Below are 21,489 nucleotides of genomic sequence, written 5' to 3'. Positions count from 1 at the left end.
TTTAAGAAAAATAAGTTTAAGAATGTTTTGGTAAATTGAACTAATCTACATACATATATAGTTTATAATAACTGAAATGTGCCTGTATTTTACTAAATACTACTACACTAAAACACAGCCAATACAAGCCATTTTGTTAAAATTAAAGGTCAGTTTTATGTTATTAGATATAGTAACAAATCAACTGAACTCATATAAGATTTGTTGTGAAAATAATAGTTTTAGGATACTGTTTGTTTTTTACACATTACATTTTTTTTGTTTTTAGGTATATTATTTAGGTAAATAAAAAACCATTAGTGTATTAGTACCATCATGAAAAAATACACTTAAAGTTCACTGGTAACTAACAGTAAAAAATAAGTCAAAGGGAAGTACTGTATTACTTATTTTCTCATCATATTCTTTATCTATGGTTTCAAAAGTAACTAAATGTAAAAATTAGAAATTTTTTAGGTTAGGTTACATGAAATAATTAAAAAATAATAATTCTTCTTCATGAGGTATGCTTGTGAGTAGCTCATGGGCTATATCACTCAATATGGTAGTGAACTACATTCAGTAAGTAATTTACATCTTGTATAGCAGGATTATTAGTCAGATATGGTTCAAAGGGCTACAAAAAAAAATAAAGTCAAATGTAAACAGATGTATACTGTTATGCGACTCAAGCCATTTCGGATAAAGAATTAAACAATTGTAGTTTCCTGTTACAATCTGCAGTAGTTCTAGAAAGAAAAAAAAAGGGTACTTTAGTTTTCTTTCACATTTTCTAGGGTTGTTGTTACAAGATTAGACAAATTAAATCAAGTAAATACAGAATTGCAGAAAACAAGAAATAAAATAAAGTTTTACTGAAAAAAAAAAGGTTTTGTATTCATTTAGGAGGTTTTAGAGATTACATAAATTTACATGGAAACATTACATAGATGACATTTTTCATTTGGAAAAGCAGTCTTAAATCACTTAAAGAATGTATAACACATGCAAACTCCATTTATAACAACCAAGTTCACCTGTGATTATTTACCTACCCAGCTTAATTTTCTTGACTTCACAGTGTTTTTCTAAAACACTGAATTTTCCACACTGACTTGTACAAAAAAAAAATCTACAAACAGATCACACTGCTTTCACTATAAAAGCTGTCACCCTTTCACATTAAACAAAACATGCTCAGATAAAACAGACTACAGAAAACATACCAAGAATCTGAAACAAACCATGTTAAAAAGCAGATATAAAAATACTGAAATCAACAGACAAATTGAAAAGTAGAAAAACATTCCAAATCAGAGCAATACTAAAAACTTTCAAACCATATTCCTCTTATTATTACTTATCAATTTAAACTCAGAAATGTTGCACGAATTCAGAAAAAAAAAAATTCATCTCCTACAGCTCAATGAACATCTTAAAACAGACATTTCTTGAAGTTCCCATTATATCCTTCTGAAAAAGAATTCTAAAAGATATCCTTGTTCACACGAAAGTGAAATACATAGTTCACACAAACTACTGACTCATTTTCTGATAAGCAAAATCAAAGGAACTTTAAATAACCAAGGAAATTACTTGTAAAATATAGAACACCATTTATCTTAAACAGTCTAAAAAATCCAATTACCAATACATACGACATACATAAACAACTCTTAGAGAATGTTTCAAGAACCATAAATCTTCTATTAATACCTGAAACAAGATCTTTATGTTACTCAACAATTTGATCAACCCAGTCATTCCATTCATTATCAATGTTTGTCTCATTAGCAATGAAACAGGATTCCAAACTAAAGCAAACAGAGAAATAAAAGAAGGTTACTGACTGAACCTTCTAAAATTGAACAATCTAAACATTGTTCAACATATAAGAATTAATCTAGATCCTAGATTAGTTTATTGATTTCATTTCTATCAGAAAAATAATTTGAATTCTTTGCCTATTTTGTCATGTAATGTAAATGCTGAATTTCTTTAAACTTACTATTTGTTTAAAATAATTTTTACACCTGTTTTTATAAATTGATTAGCATATATATTTTTTAAATCACTCTCCAGTTGTCACCTTTATCTTACTTTAATATAGTTTTAAATACACATATATTTAGCCATTACTAAAATAAAGTGTCCCTAACATCTTTCTACATACACTCTCACTATCAGCTACACTGCAATAGTACAGAGAGAAATATACATTTCCTGGAAAACCAGATGACCTTAACGATGTCACTAAACTTCCTTTATATGCATTACTTAACACAAAACAAAACCATTCCCAGTTTGCCCCTGAAGAAAAAAGGTGTACCTTTTCAAAGTGCTCCATTTACACTATTTGTATTCAAGTCTAACAAGACTTCTTGAACCTACCTGTTTTTCTAACTTCATGATTGTAATACACAATGATATGATTCTGAAAATTTGGGTATGAGGTCAAAATGTTTGAGAACTATCTAAACATTTATCTTTAATTTCATTGTTAACATTTGGTATTTCTTACCAGTTTTTTATGTTAGGCCTAAATTTCTTTTTAGGAAATTTTTCTAATGTTATGGCATACCCAAGAGATATTTAATGGTAACAACATTTTGCCCTTGTAGTGAAATTCTCATGTGAATGAAATGATCTAACCAATTCTGATGTCCCTAGAACAATCCCCATAAAAGCATTTCCTTACTTTATTATTCCATGACATTAGAATAATACTCTGCAAACTTATTCACTGAACTATGTAATGTTACACAAATGATACAGGGATGAGCAATGCACATGCTTGCTTCTGTGAAATCACATGCATTGTTATATAATCTGCATATCAGTAGAAGATAACGGTGTTAAAAAACGACATCCCATAAATAAGTCCTGCAGGTAAAAGCTGTAATAACACAAGTGGCAGTAATAAGTGCTTACTATGTGCTTCAGCTAAATATATTCATACATTAAATAAACGCATTATTTCCACGCCCCATTTGTTCCTGTATTAATCATAAAATTAAATGCTCTCAGTATGCAGGGGAAGGAATGATATAAATGTTGAATTAAAAAAAATAAATATTCATGCTACAATCATAAACAATGGTAATGGTTTAATGTCTACTGAGAAAAATTGCCTTCTTTACCCCAGTTTTTATAGTCTCTATATTGCTTTAAAAAAAAATTATTTCATTGCCCTTTGAACTATATGTAACAACTATTCACACCATTATAAGTTGTAAACCTTAACTAACCTAAAAATAGATACCTATTTTTACACTTTAGTTACTTTATAATTATACATATATATAGAATGAGCATGAAGACCAAGAAATAAAATACTTAACCAGTCTTTTTTTTTTGTTCTCAATTGTCTAGGAAAGTTAATCCTATTTTTTTGATACTAATCATAATATTGCACTTAATTTTTATTCAAACAAATAATTCACCAAACAAAATAGATTAATAACTTGCAAATATCAAAAAATTCCCTTACCTCTCAAAGTTTTGCTGGATTTCTAACTTTGTGACAAGAATTGTTACAAGTTCATCCAATCTAGACATTAACTTTCTCATGGAAATGATGCTGATACTCTGAGTGAACTTAACATTTAACCATTCAGAACATAAACTTATACAATATATAATATGATAAATGAAAACCTTGAACTTTCTGTTGGTGTTATGAGTAACATATAATTAAACATAAGAGAAAATTATTATCAAATTAAGAAAAACACGATGTGGAAAGAGGGTTTTGATTTTCTATTTGATAGCTCTGTAACCAAGTAGTCAAATTGAAAACTATAAGAAATGTGGTTTGTCTGAGCAATGATGATTTTACAAAGAGTAATTTATGTTTAATTTTGTACTTTTTTGATGGGTCATGGATGAAATAGGGAACATGACATGCTAAGAGAAAATGTGTCATGTGCATCACACTAAGGGAAAGTAGGGATTTTTTAAAATTTTGCCTTGTAGAATGATGGTTGGTTGATTCGGTGTTTTATGGCACAAAGCAGATAGGCTATCTGTGCCAAACATCTGGTAAAAAGTAAAATTTAAAGTAAATTTAGTAAAGTTCATCAAAGGAAATTAAGATAAAACAAAGTTTTAAAAAACATAAATAGCATAAAACCAATGTTTACATCTAGTCTACAACATTAAGAAAAAACAACAGTAATACAAGTTGTAAAGGACTTTCTGTAGCATAATTGTAATTATCATAACTCGCCAGGAAGACTAACAGGTAAGTACGAAAAGCACCACCAGTCGCCTGAAGTTGGTCTTTACAGTCCTGTTTCTGAGTTATTTGACTTTATGGCCATTTTCAAAAAGTAATAAGAGTTTTAAAAGATTTGTAGCAAACTTTTAATAATAACTTGCCAGGATAACTAACTGGTAGTTCAAACAGCAGTGTTAGTTACCCGAAGTTGGCCCTTCCAGTCCTGGTTTTGAGTTATTTGATGTTACAGCCATTTTCTAACTTCAAATCGAACCAGATGGACTTTGATTCTTAAAAGAAAATCACATTAAGAAAGGTCTAATGTATAAGTTAAAAAGATTAAATAGCATTAAAAGGATTAATGGCCTTTAAAAAACTAAAAACATTTCTAAGGTGGACAGTGATGTTTAGGACAGAGCATGTTTAAAATGGTGCTGTTGTTGAGAGTCATAACGACAGCAAGTAAGTAAAATGTGGCTTATTATGATCCGAGTGTTGCACAGACTACACATTGGTGCATCAGTTCCAGATAGAAAAAAACAAAAAAAAACCAAGCCTTGAATATAGGATCATAGTCCATGTATGGAACAGGTGCAGCAGTGGTAGTGCCAGAGCAGACAGATTTAGCTGTGGTGTCATAGAGCTCATTCCCATGAATACCAACATGGTCAAGAAACCAATAAAACTGGATAGAAGTAGATGTTAAAGAGAAATGGGCCAGTTGGTTTTGAATGTCAACAAGAACAGGATGTGAACTAACATGAAGCAATTACAAGGCCAGTAGAAAACTAAGCAAGTCAGTATAAATAGTGCAGTTTGAGTACTGCTTAGCTTCTATGTGATCCAGGGCAAGAGAAATGGTGTACAGTTCAGCAGTGAACAAAGAAGCTGAAGACGAGATTCTGCACGCAACCACTGAACCACAACAAATTATGGCAGAACATAGTCACCTGATTTTGAACCATCTATATAAATAGGAATGGAAGAATGGTTTGAAAGATATTAAGCAAATAACAGACAATATTTCCAATTAGAAGTATCTGCTTTTCTCAGATGACTTAAAGATAGGTCACACCTGGGGACTGTAAGAAGCCATGGTGGGATGGGTTGACCAGTAGATACAGCAATGTTATCCAAGGATAGATCCAATTCATCCAACTTCTCCTGGATACAAACACCAAAAGGAGCAATGGCAGATCATCTATTCTGAAAAAGTATGGGCCATTGAGGAAGGAAAACAAAACCACAGGTGGGATGCTTTGATAAGGAATGAAGTTTTGAAGCATATAGTGAAGACAGTTGCAAATGGCAGAGGTGCAAAGAAAGTTCATGAGACTATGTATAAGCTCTGAACTGGGGAAGTGCAGAAAGCCCCAGTGCAGAGCTGAAGTCCTTGATGATGAATGGGGTCTAGCATCTTTAAGGCCGAGGTTCTGGCAGAGCCATAGACCAGCAATCCATAGTTGAGTTTCGATTGAATAAGAGCACGATATATCTTTAGCATAAAACATCAATCTGCTCCCCATGTAATGAAAGAGAGGACACGTAGGATGTTCAGTGCTCTTGTACATTTGACCTGTAGCTGTGTGGTATAAAGGTCACCTTACAGTAAAAAACAAGCCCCAAGAACTTTGTCTCAGGAACCACAGGCAGCACAACTTCACCGATACAGAGTTCAGGATCAGGAAGAATACCCTATTGGCAACAAAAGTGCATGCAAATGGTTTCAGAAAGAGAGAAGTTAAAGCCATTTGCTGTGGTCCACTCACTAAATGATTGAGGGCAGTCTGTAGCTGCTGCTCAATATACCTCATGTTTGACGACTGACATGAGATATGAGAATCATCAACTGAAAATTGTGACACTTAAAACACAACCCTGAGGGCTCCAAGTTCCTGTAGAAAAGAATGGAAAAGTGTTGAACCCACATGAACTTGGAATCTCCTGTCCATTAAAAAAAGGTTTAGAGAAAGGTAGGACAATAGCTTGGTGCCAGGCATGAGGAAAAAACATTCTTCTGCCAGATCTGGTTAAAAAGAATCAGAAGAATAGCAAGAGAAGCAAGAGATAGATGGCACAGTATTTCATAGTGTACATCATCAGGTCCAACTGATGTATTGCCAGACCAATGAAGGGCTAGTTTGAGTTTCACCAATGTAAAGGGATGATTATAGTCATAGAGACAATCAGCTCGAAAGGAAAGAGGTAATTGCTCTGCCCGAGTCTTGATGGCTAAGAAGGTGGAAGAAGAAGCAGAAGTGCTAGATAGCTGGCAAAAGCTCTCACCTAGAGTATATGCGAAGCTCTGGCTATCAGATACTTCCTGGCCATCAGAGAACAAGATAGAGAGTGAGGGAGAGAATTATATTGCCCACTGACCTTTCAAATCTTGACCCATATGACTTTGAAACTGGTGGTAGATGATATACTGGGTGTGAACTTAATCCAAGATTTCTTCTGGCTTTGACGTCTTACCCACCAAGCTTGTGCACAGGCCTGCTGTAAAGCGATGCAGTTCGAGAGTGTGGGATATCTACGGAAAGTATTCCAGGACTGTTTTTGAGCTTTCCGTGCCATGTGGCAGGCAGGATTACACCATGGATGAGTATATAGTGGAAAACGTGTCAAGGTTTTAGGAATACACTGAGTAGCTGCTTGTATAATACAGTCAGTTATTGCTGCCACACAGTTGTCTACTGATGGCTTACAGACGATGGAAGTATCAAGTTCTGTGAGAGCAGTGAAAAAGGGCCAGTTTGCGTGATCCAGCACTGGGGCACGTGGGTCAAGTGGCATTGACCACAGCCATTCTCTTTCAAAATTATAGGAAAATGATCATTGCTTCATGGATTATTGTCAACCCTCCATGAAAAATGGGAGTATAGTGAAGAGGATCAAACTGAGAGATTAATAGCAGTAAAGGACTGATTAGGTGCATGAAAATAAGTAGAAGAACCATTATTGAAAAGAGGGGATACGCTCTACAGAGCAACCCCTCCTATCAGTATCAGCACTTCCCCAGAGGGGATTATGTCCATTAAAGTCCCCCAGGATTAAAAGGGGAGACAGCAACTGTTCAATGAGAGCATCAAGGTCTGATTGACCACAGGTCTCTCCAGGCAACAGGTAGAGAGAACAAAGAGTGATGGTATGACCCAAGGAAACACGGATGGCTACAGCCTCAAAGATGTGTCGAGTGGCAAAGACAGGGTGGGCACATGCTGATCAACCAACAGTGCAACCTCTCCATGCATTCATCCATCACAGAGCCTGTCATTTCTGTACAAAAAACTGCAGAAAGGTGACTGTATTGGCAGGTTTCAAAAATGTTTCCTGTAAGAAAAGACATACAGGATGGTAGGAAGCAATAAGTGTTTTGACGTCATCCAGATTGGGATGAAAACCTCAACAGTTCCATCGTGTCAAGGTGGCCATTTTTATTTATGTGTAGGCGAATTGGGTGGAGAACCCTTCTGTTTACGACCACGCCTTTTTTCTTTACTGTCTTTATTTGAGGGGAGTCTATTAACCTCCATGGATCCTGCCCTAGGTCGAATGGGCAGGTCTTTGCTGTTGGAAGAGGATTCCAGCAAATGAGGATGTGAACAAATGATCGTTTTGCATCTTGGGGTGGAAGAAGATGTACCAGAGGAAATGCTCATACTCAGAATCAAAGGAAGTGGATCTTGGGATTTGCTGGAATGTATGTTAGGGATAAAGATGGGTGTTAAAGTTTATTCTGGAAAGAAGTGCAGCAGCATACGTCCAAGATGAAGTGGTGGACAGCAACTTTTGATTGAGGGTCTATTTCACATTCATAGGCACATTCTTGCCACTACAATCAGTACGTCACGGAACCATGACATGACGTCTTTGAGTGACTGAATCACTGACACTGGAAACATTGGAGAGGGTTTGGAATGCATGGCTGTACCCTGCAATTAAGATAATCTGCCTTAATGGTGGCAGGTGGACATGGTGTTGTAAATGTCAGAATGAGGATATTGGTCGGCATTGTAACTCCATCTTTGCAAGTGGAGATATGCCTCACTGCAGACACTCCTTGAGTGGAGAAACCAGCAAGAATCTCTGACTTGGGGATGTTCTTCAAATCCCTCTTCACAATAACTCCTCATGATGAATTCAAAGTAGTAACCTTAATAGGTATATCCCAAATTGTCTTTGAATGCAAGAGGAGTTCACTGTGTTGAGATGTGGATGTTTTCACCAATGCCACCAGATCAAAGCTTCTTTACTGACTTTGGAGAGCCAGCAAGTCCCTCTAATCCCTTCTGAATGAAAAAGGGAGACATTTTCCCTAAAGGTTTGTCTGAAAGAGAATGTAGGATAAGAAAATGAGGTACAACAGGAATTACAGATGTTGAAGATTGTTGCTCAGAATCTTAAAGACGTGGTTGTTAACCTATGGACTGTTTTTTCACTATTTGAAGTTTTTATTTGGAAGATCCATAATAAAAAAAAAAGAATATTTCTATGCCCACTGACCCCACCCACCATGAAGCCCTATGAGGGGATGCACTACAATGTCAAACAAGGACACTGCAGCACTGCAAGGGTTTCATGAGCACTATACATAAACACCAGCATCAGATACAATCAATGACCCATGAGGGGCCACCCCAAGGCAGCCCGTCTACAGGAATTCAAGGCCAAAGTGGTGTGTTTGGGTTGGACCCCTCAACCACCAGGATCCTCTCCTTCTCTTCACAAGTTGCCAGGCATGGCAAACATGTGAGTGGATGTTTAGATACCAGAGGAGGTAAACTGAAAGAACAGAACTTTCCATGGAATGTCCCCTCACCAGGTACAGGAATCCACACTGAGGGGTGTAGAATTATGAACTTAAAGCTTATAAATTATTAAAGTATAAATTATTAGCTTATATTGTATGCTATTCTAATAGATCAATTATAAAGAAAAGGTTGTTTAATAAACTTTGAATGTGAGACACTAAAACCTTGTGTCATGCACAGTGAAGGATACTTGAGGCAATGGGGTTAACATCATTTAGATTTTAAGAATGGTATTAAAATAACTATTTATTAGTCTAAGAAATAATTTCAATTCCTCATGTCAATTAACTTCTTACCTGGAAAGCCAAAAGACCAGCAAAAGCAACAACTCGTGGTTTCATGGCTTTGGTAAAGTAACCTTTATACCAAAAATAAGCAGCAGGTAAGAAGAACATAACTCCAATACCTCGTCCAGACATTCGATGAAAATATTCCATGTACCAGATCTTCTTAAACTCCTGTAGTGTCATTTCACAGTTCATCCTAAGAAAGAACAAACTATTTGACATTCCAAAACTATGCACACTGATTCCTCTCACAAACTGCACAGTATATTTTCTGTGCAAAAGTTACTGTTAGATGTTTTACCATTTATGGTACAATGCCATTAGCTCTGAATATGTTCAGTAACACAACTTACAAATAGAGACAAAAAAATTGTATGAAAAAAAGCTTTTTTAAAAACAAAATTTTCTTTACAGGAAAAGGATGGTCAAGAATGATTTTACTGTTTTGTTGTTAATGACATGAATTTCATGTTGAAATATCAAAGTCTATCAAACAAGTTTTGTAGTGTAGATGGATTCACCGAACAAAATCCCTAAATTTATGCATGTAAAAAGATGTTAAATTTTGCAAGTAAATTATCATGGGTCATGACTAACATTAAAACTATTAGACTTCTTCCAGTGGCACTTCACTGCTGAAGAGTACAAGGGATACCATCTCTGAAGTTAGGTATCAAATATATTTGAATTGCACCCCTTGAAACCACTGTGTTCAAAGCCTTGTATGTCAACAGATGATAATACAGCTTCAGATCAAGCTAGTGAGCATCAACAGCAGGTTATCAACCAGAATGTAGAGATTATAGTTGCAAAGTTCAGAAACTACCTGACCTTAAAGACCTATTTTAATGGAATAGTGTTCCCTCTGTAATGCACAGAGGATTATGTGGATTTCTGTAGTGAGAAATATTCATTGGAGAGAGGAACGTAGGTCAATTTTTATCATGTATATAGTATCTATTGAGGTCACAATAAATCATTTTTATGGAAATAATTTTAAATTACTGCTTTATCCCTTATAAAAATATGTTACACATACCACTAACCAGACCTCATATGCAGCAACCGATAGTGCAGGTTTAGGCAAATCAAGCCATAGTTCAATTCTAACAGATCTTCAATTTTGTGGAGTTCTTGCCACCAATTTGTTGTGATTTTGAAGAAATGTCAATGTGTTCAAAGCCTTGTATGTCAACAGATGATAATACAGCTTCAGATCAAGCTGACCTTAAAGACCTGTTTTCTTGGTAACACTGCCAGGAAGCAGTTGTTTAATTTACTGCTCAAACAAGCAGAGTTTAATAGAATACAGTAACTTTGCCACCCATCTAGCCTTGTGCAATGCACCTGCTAATTTGAATGTAACTATCTATCAACTTTCCCATCTATGAACACTGTACACAGCTCAACAAACTCTCAGTATTCATTTTTTTTCTAGTTTGAATTCAGAGTGGGTGATCTAAAGAACACTGACTTTGAAGTCCTTAATCATACTGCACACCTCCCCTAAATGTTGTTGGGTTGAGTCATGAAAGTGGTTGATCACAACTTCATGGCAGCAGTTCAAAGTTCTTTGCGAAGCTGAGAGAAGAGTGTGTTGGAAACTTCAATTTCTTGTTCATTAAATGTATAAGAGAAAATAGCCTCTATAATATGATGTTGGCAGCCTGATCACAGGAGTATCCAGCTAAAGTGCTGCTGGACTGTCACACATGCTGCAGAGACATGCTCAATACTGGATGCTATTGTGACAAATGCCATTTTGATAACACATTTTGTAGTGCCATTAACCCAGCAACTTAGCTGCTAGTTCAGTGAAGATATTACCAGATGTCTGATTTTTGCTACATCAGTATAATAGAACACCAAAAAACTTCATTTCACATATATTTCCCACCACAACAGCAAGGCACTCTTCAGTCACATTTTTGCTAGATAATAAGGGAAAAATAAAAAGCTTTGAATTCCAATGCAGTGGCAAGCTCCAAAAGAAACCACTGTTTCCTGCAAGATGTTGCTATGCTGCATCCAACTTAATGCCATAATTAAAGCACCTTGCTTGCTTGTCTCCTTGTTGGTGTTTGGGTAGTTGTTATACCCTGGAGGATCAGGCTCATTCAACCTCTTCCTTCTTCCTTAACTTCTGTGAGCACTATTCTTAAATCTTACTGTAGACGAGGGCTGGAGTAAGTGCAGGTTTCTCCAGCCCCTCTCAGGGCAATTCCATGCACTGTTGCCAAGCACATTTCTGTAAATATATCATTTCTCTTTTAAAAATTCCACAATTATTTGCACTTTCATTAGGTAGGCCTAATTAAGAAACATTTACATGAATACCTTTATAATGTTAATTAATTAGGTCTTACACTAATGTGGGTATAGATTATATATATGTAAATATATGGTAGTTTATTCATCAGTGGCCTGGTTATTTTCTATTTATTAGGTAATCTTTACCTGTACTTTGTTCTTAAATACATATTCATTGGAGAGAGGAGCGTAGGTCAATTTTTATCATGTATATAGTATCTATTGAGGTCACATAATAAATCATTTTTATGGAAATAATTTAAAGACTTATGCAAGAGTCTATTGGATAATGCTTCCATGTTTGTGTACTTGTGTATGAACATTGATGATGTGCTGTGTGGTATTTTGTATGCTGTGGTGATAATTAAATTTTCAATTTTCTGAAGTTTATGTATTTGTTTACAAGATATGTTTATCCATACTGGACATGCCTATTCTATTATAGGTCTTATGTATGTTTTATAAATTTTAGTTATGTTATCTGGTGAGGTTCCTAGATTTTTACCAGTTAGATTTCTTACATAATTTACACGTTTCCAAATATTGGTTGGTGTATTGTTGGTATATTTAAACCATGTTAATTTCATATCATAGGTAAAATCTAAGAAATCTGCCAAAGTAGTGGTCTGTAAAAGTGTTCCATTCATGTAATGTTTGAGGGTATCTTTTTTTCAGCTTATTTGATCTCGTGAATAAAATTACTTGGTTTTTGAATGCATTTATTTTTTTTCTATATTTTTGGCAGTACTCTTCCAGATTAGTTAGTACTGGTTGAAAATTAGTCACTGCTACTGATGAGGTCACAGTATTTTTCCAGACTGCTACATCATCAGTGAATTGTGAAGTGTAGCCATAATTTAGGATTTGTAGAGGCTTATTACTCGCATACACAATGAACAAGATAGGACTAACTACCCCTCCTTATGGGATGCCAGCCTCAGGTGTAAATGTCCCTGAGTAGGTTCAATTTACATTTACTTTACTGGTTCTATGTTCCAGAAAGTTGGACAGCCAGAGAATAATCAGTGTGGACAATGACTTGTGCCACATCTAACGAGTAACATGACTCAACAACATATCTAGTCTGAGCATAGTCAAAATTGGTACTTAGGATCCCCCAAATGTGTCAAAAATATACTGGAGGCCTAATACTTACTGCTTTATCCCTTATAAAAATATGTTACACATACCACTAACCAGACCTCATATGCAGCAACCGATAGTGCAGGTTTAGGCAAATCAAGCCATAGTTCAATTCTAATAGATCTTCAATTTTGTGGAGTTCTTGCCACCAATTTGTTGTGATTTTGAAGAAGATAGTGAGAATGAAAGTGAAAACAAAATGACTGGACACCAAACCTAAAAATTTATATTATCAGAATAAAGCTGTTTTTATGACTTAAATGTCAAATCAGTGTGTTACCTTTCTTTTAGGCTGTATAATGAATAAATACTACTAAAATTAGGGTAATACAAGTAGATCTGGCATGGACCTTTAAGTTCAGAATTATAAAAAAAAATTCTTGATACTTGTTAGCAAATGAAATATTTTAGTACAAGGAACAATGTAGTTGCTAAACACTGGGGAATTTGCTGCACCCTATTATACAGAGTAACAATTTCTTTCAAGCTAATTAAATGCAACTGAACAGACATAAAAAAGTTATAGAGGTTAAGGTCAAAATAATTTTAAAAAATTGTGAATAAAGGTAGTACTAAAAGATTAAAGACTATGACAGAATATAACTGATTTACAGCCATTGTGGCAAAACTTGCATATACAAGCATACAAAAATTAAAAGTTTACAAATAATTGATGATCAAATATTGAATGGATACAAGAAGAATTTGGGTAAGTGAATCCTGACTGCAAGTTAATGAATTTTCTTTGTTAATAGCTCTGATACAACTGATGATTAAAACAAAATTTAAATTTCTCAGTGCACACTAATAATACTTACAATTTGAACTCTGGATACTGCTGATATTTGTGAAATTCTTCTTCCCACTTCTTATCTGTGTTAGGAGGAAACTCCTTAAAAGGGTGCCAGTCAACCATAGAAAGACCTGACTTGGTTAATCTGATATAAACATAATTTTCATTAATAAGTTTTAACATGATTATACTTTAACGTAAGTTAACAATCTTCAACATCTAGAATGGTAAATATGTAAACATATTTAATATAAAAATAATTCAAAAGAGTTTAAAAATAAACAAAACATAGTACAAATGAAAATATAGGGTAAGAAACATGGAGACCTTTAAATCATTCAACATCTGAGTGATAGATGAGAGAGGACACTAGAGACTTGACAATTTCATATAATTTTTAGTATCAAAGGTCAAGAAAGTTTAATAATAACAATAAATAAACAATTAGACAACTTGATATACCTTGGCTATTATAATTTGTCACACACAGTAATACTTAGAGGTGTTACATCCATCATAAAATAAGAGCATCATTCAGTCATGGGATGAACCAGAGCATAGAAATTTGAGTTATAATAATTTGCATAAAGTGAATGAAGTAATCTGACTTTATATAAATAGGTTCAAAAACAATTCACAAAGAACACATGTAAGAGACCAGTTGATAAAAAGCTTACAGGGTTTGAACATTTATTATGTATATTTTAGACACAAATACTTATGATAATGAGAAACCCACTTGAAGTAAAGAATGTATTCTCAAAACGGTTGGTGTGTGTGTATTAAAACTTTAGTTAAAATAAAGTACAGAACAATGTTTTGACCTTCTTTAACTTAAAATTGACGTTAAAAGGTCAAAACATTGTTCTGTACTTTATTTTAACTAAAGTGTTAATACCCATACAAACCATCTTGAGAATACAGACACAAAGACTATTCTTTCTATCCAATTCCAGTTTAACTTATTTTTCACATCTTTATAAATTCTATATACTTTATCATTGTTTTCTCACTCTAAAGCCTTTACCATGATTATGAACTTTTAATACAATAACACTACATAATTCAAGCTAGGAAATGAGAATCAAACTTGTTTACAGCAGTAATGATAAAATTGAGCTGTCCTTCTTGTGGAGATCTGAAACATCATACCAACTATGTCAACTATTGAAAATTATTTTTTGTATTGCAGTGTGTGTGTGTGTGTGTGTGTGTGAGAGAGAGAGAGAGAGAGAGAGAGAGACAGATGAAAATAAAGTTTAAAACATTATCATTATTTACTGGCCCAATGATGTGATTTAAAATATTATCAGTCTTACTGTGATATAACATCATGTACATCACAACTAAATATCACTCCTCACAATAAACTGCAATTTTCACAAAAACATGAAACCTAACTTCTCTAAAGGCTTCTACTAAAATTACATTATTATCAAAAACAACCCAATTTTTCAAACAAAAACAGAAATCCAAACCTTCCATGAAAATTATTATGTTTGACACATTTACATCTTTACAAGAGCTTAAAATATCAACTTTCTCCTTTTTCACTTTAAGCTCATTCCATAATTGTAAAAATTTTGAAAAACTTTTTCCTTCACTTGTTAGATTACAAATATACAAACAAGAAACAGTGGGAGAAAAGTTACTATTTTCATCATTTTTTCACTAAATACTTCTAGGACCATAATATATAACAATACTAATACTGCAGCAGTAAAGACTATTCACTAAAGGTAGGCTTTTTACTATTACCTAGTCACACCACCTAAAACAACAGTTCCGAACACCATCCCACTACACATCATAAGCCAGCTTCCAACAACTTTTTGAGCTTTGGATGAGATTTCTGTAACAGGTTGTGGAGAAACTACTGTAACTGATCCTCTTGTCAAGACCTTGAACTTATGAAGTACCTGAAATCATACACAATGCTTTGATAGAATTGTGTGACTCTGGAATGAATAACATAATTTTACTTAGATATTACAAAACAAGAAATATTCAATATGAATTTGCCAATTGACTGCAGTTAAACATTATTTATAATAAAATCAATAATACAATTTCAACATGTGCTTTACCTTTCGGCTAGATGTTGGAAAACGATGCCATGCTTTCCATGTATTCTGCCCACTTGTACCAAAAACATTTCTTGAGTTGTTCAGAAATGAGTTATGAATTACCTGAAATAGAATCATATATTTGATAAAGTCTCTGTATACTTACAAATAAAAGAGCATAAAGAGAATCAAGTAATTTTAAAGCTACCAGTTAACTATCCCATTTATAATTGGAAAACTATTTATTATTTATTATACAAATAAACAAAACAAAAAACTATAGTAACCAAATTACAAAGTGTAAAAAGTTAATCCAGTTACAGTCATGTGAAAAAGTTAGGACACCCTATGAAAGCCTGTGCATCTTTGTAACATTTTTTGATATATAGATATTTAATCTCAATTTCAACAATAGTAAGAGATTATAGGAATATAACAAAACAACTGAAACTGAAGAAAAGACTTCAAGATCTTCTGTAAATGTAATTCTACAAAAATGCATATTCTAACTGAAGAAAAAGTTAGGAAACCCTACCTCCTAATAGCTAGTGTTACCCCCTTTGGTTGAAATAACTGCAGTGAGACACTTCTTGTAGCCATCTACCAGTCTCTGCCATCGGTCTGAAGAAAGTTTGCCCCACTCCTCAATGCAGAATTCTTTCAGCTGCGAGATGTTTGAGGGGTTTCTTGCATGTACAGCCCGTTTCAAGTCACCCCACAGCATCTCAATGGGATTAAGATCTGGGCTTTGACTCAGTCATTCCAGGACTCTCTATTTCTTAGTTTTCAGCCAGTCCTTGGTGAATTTACTGGTATGTTTGGGGTCATTGTCATGTTGCAGGGTCCAGTTCTGCTTCAGTTTTAATTTTTGTACAGATAGTCTCACATGATCCTCAAGCACCCTCTGATACACAGTAGAATTCATGGTGGATTTTACAATTGTGAGCTGTCCAGGTCCTGCTGCAGCAAAGCAGCCCCAAACAATGACACTTCCACCTCCACGCTTCACAGTTGGTATGAGGTTCTTTTCCTGGAATGCTGTATTTGGTTTACACCAAACATGTCCTCTGTTCTGGTGTCCAAATAACTCAATTTTGGACTCATCTGTCCAAAGAACATTATTCCAGAAGTCCTGATCTTTGTCTACATTATCTCTGGCAAACTTCAGTCCAGCCTTGATGTTTCTCTTAGAGAGCAAAGGTTTCCTCCTTGCATACCTCCCATGCAAGTTAAACTTGTGCAGTCTCTTTCTGATTGTAGAGGCATGCAATTTCACATCAACAGTAGTCAGAGCCTGCTATAGGTCCTGTGATGACATGTTAGGGTGTTTGGAGACCTCTTTTAGCATCTTGCGGTCTGATCTCAAGATGAACTTGCTTGGACAACCAGACCTGGACATGTTGGCAGTTGATTTGAAAGCCCTCCACTTGTTGACTATTTTCTGGACAGTGGAATGGCTGATTTCACAATTATTTTGGGATTTTTTTAAATCCCTTACCAGACTCACAAGCTGCTACAATTTTCTTTCTGAAGGCCTCAGACAGCTCTTTTGCTCTCACCATGGTGCTCACTCTCACTTCAACAGTCAGGAGCACACCAAACTAAATATCTGAGGTTTAAATAGGGCAAGCCTCATTCAAAATGCTGAGTAACAATCTTCTAATCATGTGCACCTGGTGTGATACACCTGTGTGTGAGTTGAGCCATTTTAAGTGGGAATAAATGTGGGGGTGTCCCAACTTTTTCCTCAGTTAGAATATTCATTTTTGTAGAATTACATTTACAGAAGATCCTGAAAAGTCTTTTCTTCAGTTTTAATTGTTTAGTTATATTCCTATAATCTCTCAGTATTGTTAAAATTGAGATTAAATATCTATATATCCAAAAATGTTACAGAAATACACAGGCTTTGATAGAGTGTCCTAACTTTCTCACATGACTGTATGTGAATTTTAGGCATATAGGGTTAGTGCTTAATTCTGGTTTCCAATGGCACAAGCAGATGAGAATGGTTACACAATCCCTCCCGATAAGATGCAAGTACATTGCAGTTTAACTAACCCCCAGCTAATAGCTGGTATCAACTACACAGTCAGATAGAATGGGCAAATTTGAAAGCAGAGTATCTTACTTAAAGATGTCACCCACCACAAGGCCATATAGTTGAATATCACATTGTAAAAACTCCAACAAAATGATACTAATGAAAATTTTCATCATAAAGTGCTCCACAGTTGTACAGAAAATTAAAATTATATATACATTTCATTAAAGCTTCATAGTAATCAATATTCAATTTATCTGAAGGAAAACAGAATAGTTTATTATACATTTTTAAATACACCAAAGTAACTTTTCTTTACGGGTCAAACATTACATCAGAAGCATCTTCAATGTGTGACAATGAAATAAATTTTCATTTTACTTTATATAATATCTTTAAATTATCTTATTTTAGTTGAAAACCAGTATTACAGATGTGTGTTCTTACAGTGTAGATACAGTATCAGTTAGAGCATATGATTAATCTGACTGTGTAATGCCCTGAATTCTTAATTCATGAAAACAAAAAATATTTCTGTTTCAACTACACATAATCCATCTTAGTTTTATAAAAAAAAGTTTGTTAAATTACTTTTGAAAAGTTTGTGTTTCTGTTTTCTTAGAGCAAAATCACATAGGGTTATCTGCTGAACCCACCGAGGGGAATTGAACCCCTGACTTTAGCATTGTAAACCCATAGACTTATACTTTTGGAAAGTTCTTATGTTGTGAATGCTAGTTTTTAACTATTTAATCCTACACTGGAAAGGGTTAATATAGCTCCTTAGATAGTGTCAATAAATATTTTACATGGAGATCATCATATTTTACAATTTATAAGCAAATACATTTATTATCAACTTCTAATAAGTTAACATTTGAGAGACTGTATGTGTATGCAGTTTTAGGACTACATAGTACATTAAGTTTTTGTCATTCCCTCTTTTAAAACATACAGTCATTTCATACATATTCTAATAAATAATGCTTTAAAATGTTTATTTGTTTTAACTAAAACTTAGCTTTAACTAAAATGTACTCTTATGAAGTGGAATATTATTTCAATTCTTACATTTTTAAAGGAAAATCGTCCAGCAAGTGAACAGCCTTTGTATATTAAACACAAAGACATTCCAAATATTTACAGAAAGTCAACCAGCTATGTTTGTCCTGAAATCAAATATTAAGATAGTATTAACCAACAGTCTGAACACAAAATCTCATGTTGTCAGAATGATGCTTTATATCTCTATATATACATATATGTATTCAATGTTTTGTAATCACTTCATTCTTTGAAATGATAAACATTAAGCTTCATCCTAAGCTCTGATGATAAGAATAATATCAGTATTAGTATTACCAGAGTAGATTAATGTCCACTACATTAATTAATTACTAATTGTTTATTACAAAGTCTGAGAACTTGTGAATTTGATGATAAAATCGATACAATCAGTGATGTCGAGAAAACCCATTTGTAGAGAAATATATATGTAAAAACGGCTTGTTTGGGTTGAGAAAATTTTTTACGTAGAGGAGTGAACAACGTTTCGACCTTCTTCGGTCATCGTCAGGTTCAACCTGAAAAAAAATTTCTCAACCCAAACGAGCCGTTTTTACATATAAAAATCGATACAATTCTTTTTAACAAAATAAGCAGGAAATAAAATTGAAATTAATGAATGCCCCGCTAACTCCAGTACTACTATAAAAACAATTACATAATTATAAAGTCCAAATTCTTTGTTTATCAGCAATTTACTACGTATATTAAAAGCACTGTATTGCTCCGAGATAGTAACTGAAAATAAATAAAAAAAATTTCCAAAAATTTGGTAATTACATAACAGTATGCATTTTTAACATCATGGTCCTCAATGTAAAAAACAAAAAAAAAAAAAAATCTTACACTTACTGTTACGTAGGCTTCCGACACTGACAGTCAGGTTTAAAAAGCCTGTCCTCCAATACAGATGTTTCTCACACTTGATAAAAATCACGTCACGTATACCGGGAAAAGCGCATATGAAAATTGCGTCACAAATACAAATGTTGAAAGTGAAACTGAAACTTCAGTCCTATAATGAATAAACGATATTTAAAATTAGATACACTTTGACGAAAACAACGTTAAACAATTGTAATTAAACTTAGAGCAATATCTTGAGATAGAATATCCGGGAACCTTGTCTTCCCACAATGCAATGATAATATAACAACCAAGGCAAAGGTGGCATAGTGATAGTAGTGAAAATAATCAAACCTAATTAACTGTAACTTTAGTCGATATCTCACTAATGCCTCAACAACTTTTCCACGTATTGATATAATATAGGAGTTGATAATTTGACTACCAGACAATAATGTATCCACAAATCCGTATTAAGGTAGTTTGACGACTTGGCGCGCTTATTTTATTAAGGTCCTTTCAATAAGGTAAAAGGAAATTTGAAATTAATACATATTAAAGATAATTACAGAATATGGCTAATTATTCGACGTCGGTCAAATATATCTATCTAGTCTGTACTGTGTAAGAACAGAACAAATAACAGATAAAATATGAAGCTATATTGGTTTGATTTCTTTTGAATTTCGAGCAAAGCCACGCGGGGGCTATCTGTGATAACCGTCCTTAAATTTGTAGTGTAAGACTAGAGGGAAGGCAGTTAGTCATCACCACCCACAGCCAAATCTTGGGCTACTCTTTTACCAACGAATAATGGGATTGACTGTAATGTTATAACGCACTAACAGTTGAAAGGGCGAGTAAGTTTGGTGTGACAAGAATTAGAACCTGCGACTCTCAGGTTATGAGTCGAGCATCTTAACCACATGGCCATGGCAGGCCGCGAACGTTTCGTCTTAGTGGTTTTCTCAGAATTAATATATAACACTAAGCAACAGCGATTAGGGTTAAAAAAACAACAAAAACAGAATTTTATATTTCCAAATAACCATGACTCTAACTGTACGTTATAAATTTATGTGAAGTGAAATAAGAAAAAATATTTGCCAACGTGTGATCTGCTTTCATTTTCTAAAAGAGCCAAGATAATAGAGTATTTTTAACAGTACAGTATTTTTTAATGACTCAACACTGTTAAATGTAGTAAAGGTATAGACAGCATCAATAACAGTAACTTCACATTAATAACTATTTTAATAAGCTATTACTCCAATCATTATGGTAAGGATGGACACATTTTTCCCCCAGCTTATCTCTTTCTAAAAATAATGAAAGGAAAACACACATTAGTAAATATTTTTTTCACATAAATTTATAATACGCAGTAAAGAAATCATTCCTTGGAACTAAAAATTGCCTTTTATTTGATTTTTTTATCCTAACCTCTGACTACTTAATCATGATTGATAAGTTCTAACTTTTGATTACCGATTTCTCATTACTAGATTCTAACTTTCACACAATAACGGAACATTTCAAATACAATTTTGGACCTTTATAGCACGTTCTGAGTATGATAGTCATCTAGGCTCAGTATGGTTTTTCAAACTATGCTCCGTCGAGTCCTTGGGCTCCGCCATAGTTATCTGGAACTCCGCGAGGAAATTTTAGAATGTTAATATTTTTTTCCTAAAACTGTAAAATTGAATCAAAATACGCTGTACGAAACAGTAAAATATACATTTAATATAACATAATCCGTGATGACGAGAAAACCCACTTGTAGAAATGGCTGGTATGGATAGAAAAAGCACTAATGGAGGAGAAAACAACCTTTCGACCTTTTTCAGTCATCGTCAGAATCACAAAGAAAGAAAGAGGTAATTGACCGATAGGTGTCCACGTGTTTGAAGGGGGTTGTGT

The 21,489-nt window shown here is 34.0% G+C and overlaps 1 protein-coding gene across 5 annotated transcripts in view; it reads right to left on the bottom strand.

Moving 5' to 3' along the window:
* Window positions 1-19,863, bottom strand: part of LOC143229203 (heme A synthase COX15) — a 33,201-nt gene extending 13,338 nt beyond the window's left edge. For 2 of the 5 annotated variants that reach the window (XM_076461191.1, XM_076461189.1), the window contains exons 1-6: window positions 19,573-19,845; window positions 18,727-18,824; window positions 15,633-15,734; window positions 15,304-15,464; window positions 13,571-13,690; window positions 9,309-9,510 (exon numbers count right to left, since the gene is read on the bottom strand). In XM_076461191.1, coding sequence (XP_076317306.1) covers window positions 9,309-9,510; window positions 13,571-13,690; window positions 15,304-15,464; window positions 15,633-15,734; window positions 18,727-18,786 — 645 coding nt within the window. In that variant the 5' untranslated portion in view covers window positions 18,787-18,824; window positions 19,573-19,845. Of the gene's footprint in view, window positions 1-9,308; window positions 9,511-13,570; window positions 13,691-15,303; window positions 15,465-15,632; window positions 15,735-18,726; window positions 18,825-19,572 lie in introns of all 5 variants that reach the window. The other 3 variants (XM_076461190.1, XM_076461193.1, XM_076461192.1) reach the window with 3 other exon arrangements.
* Between the last annotated feature and the right edge of the window lie 1,626 nt (window positions 19,864-21,489).

This window comes from Tachypleus tridentatus, chromosome 10, assembly GCF_004210375.1.
Source record: "Tachypleus tridentatus isolate NWPU-2018 chromosome 10, ASM421037v1, whole genome shotgun sequence".
NCBI lineage: Eukaryota > Metazoa > Arthropoda > Merostomata > Xiphosura > Limulidae > Tachypleus > Tachypleus tridentatus.
This window is presented reverse-complemented; position numbering and strand designations above follow the sequence as displayed.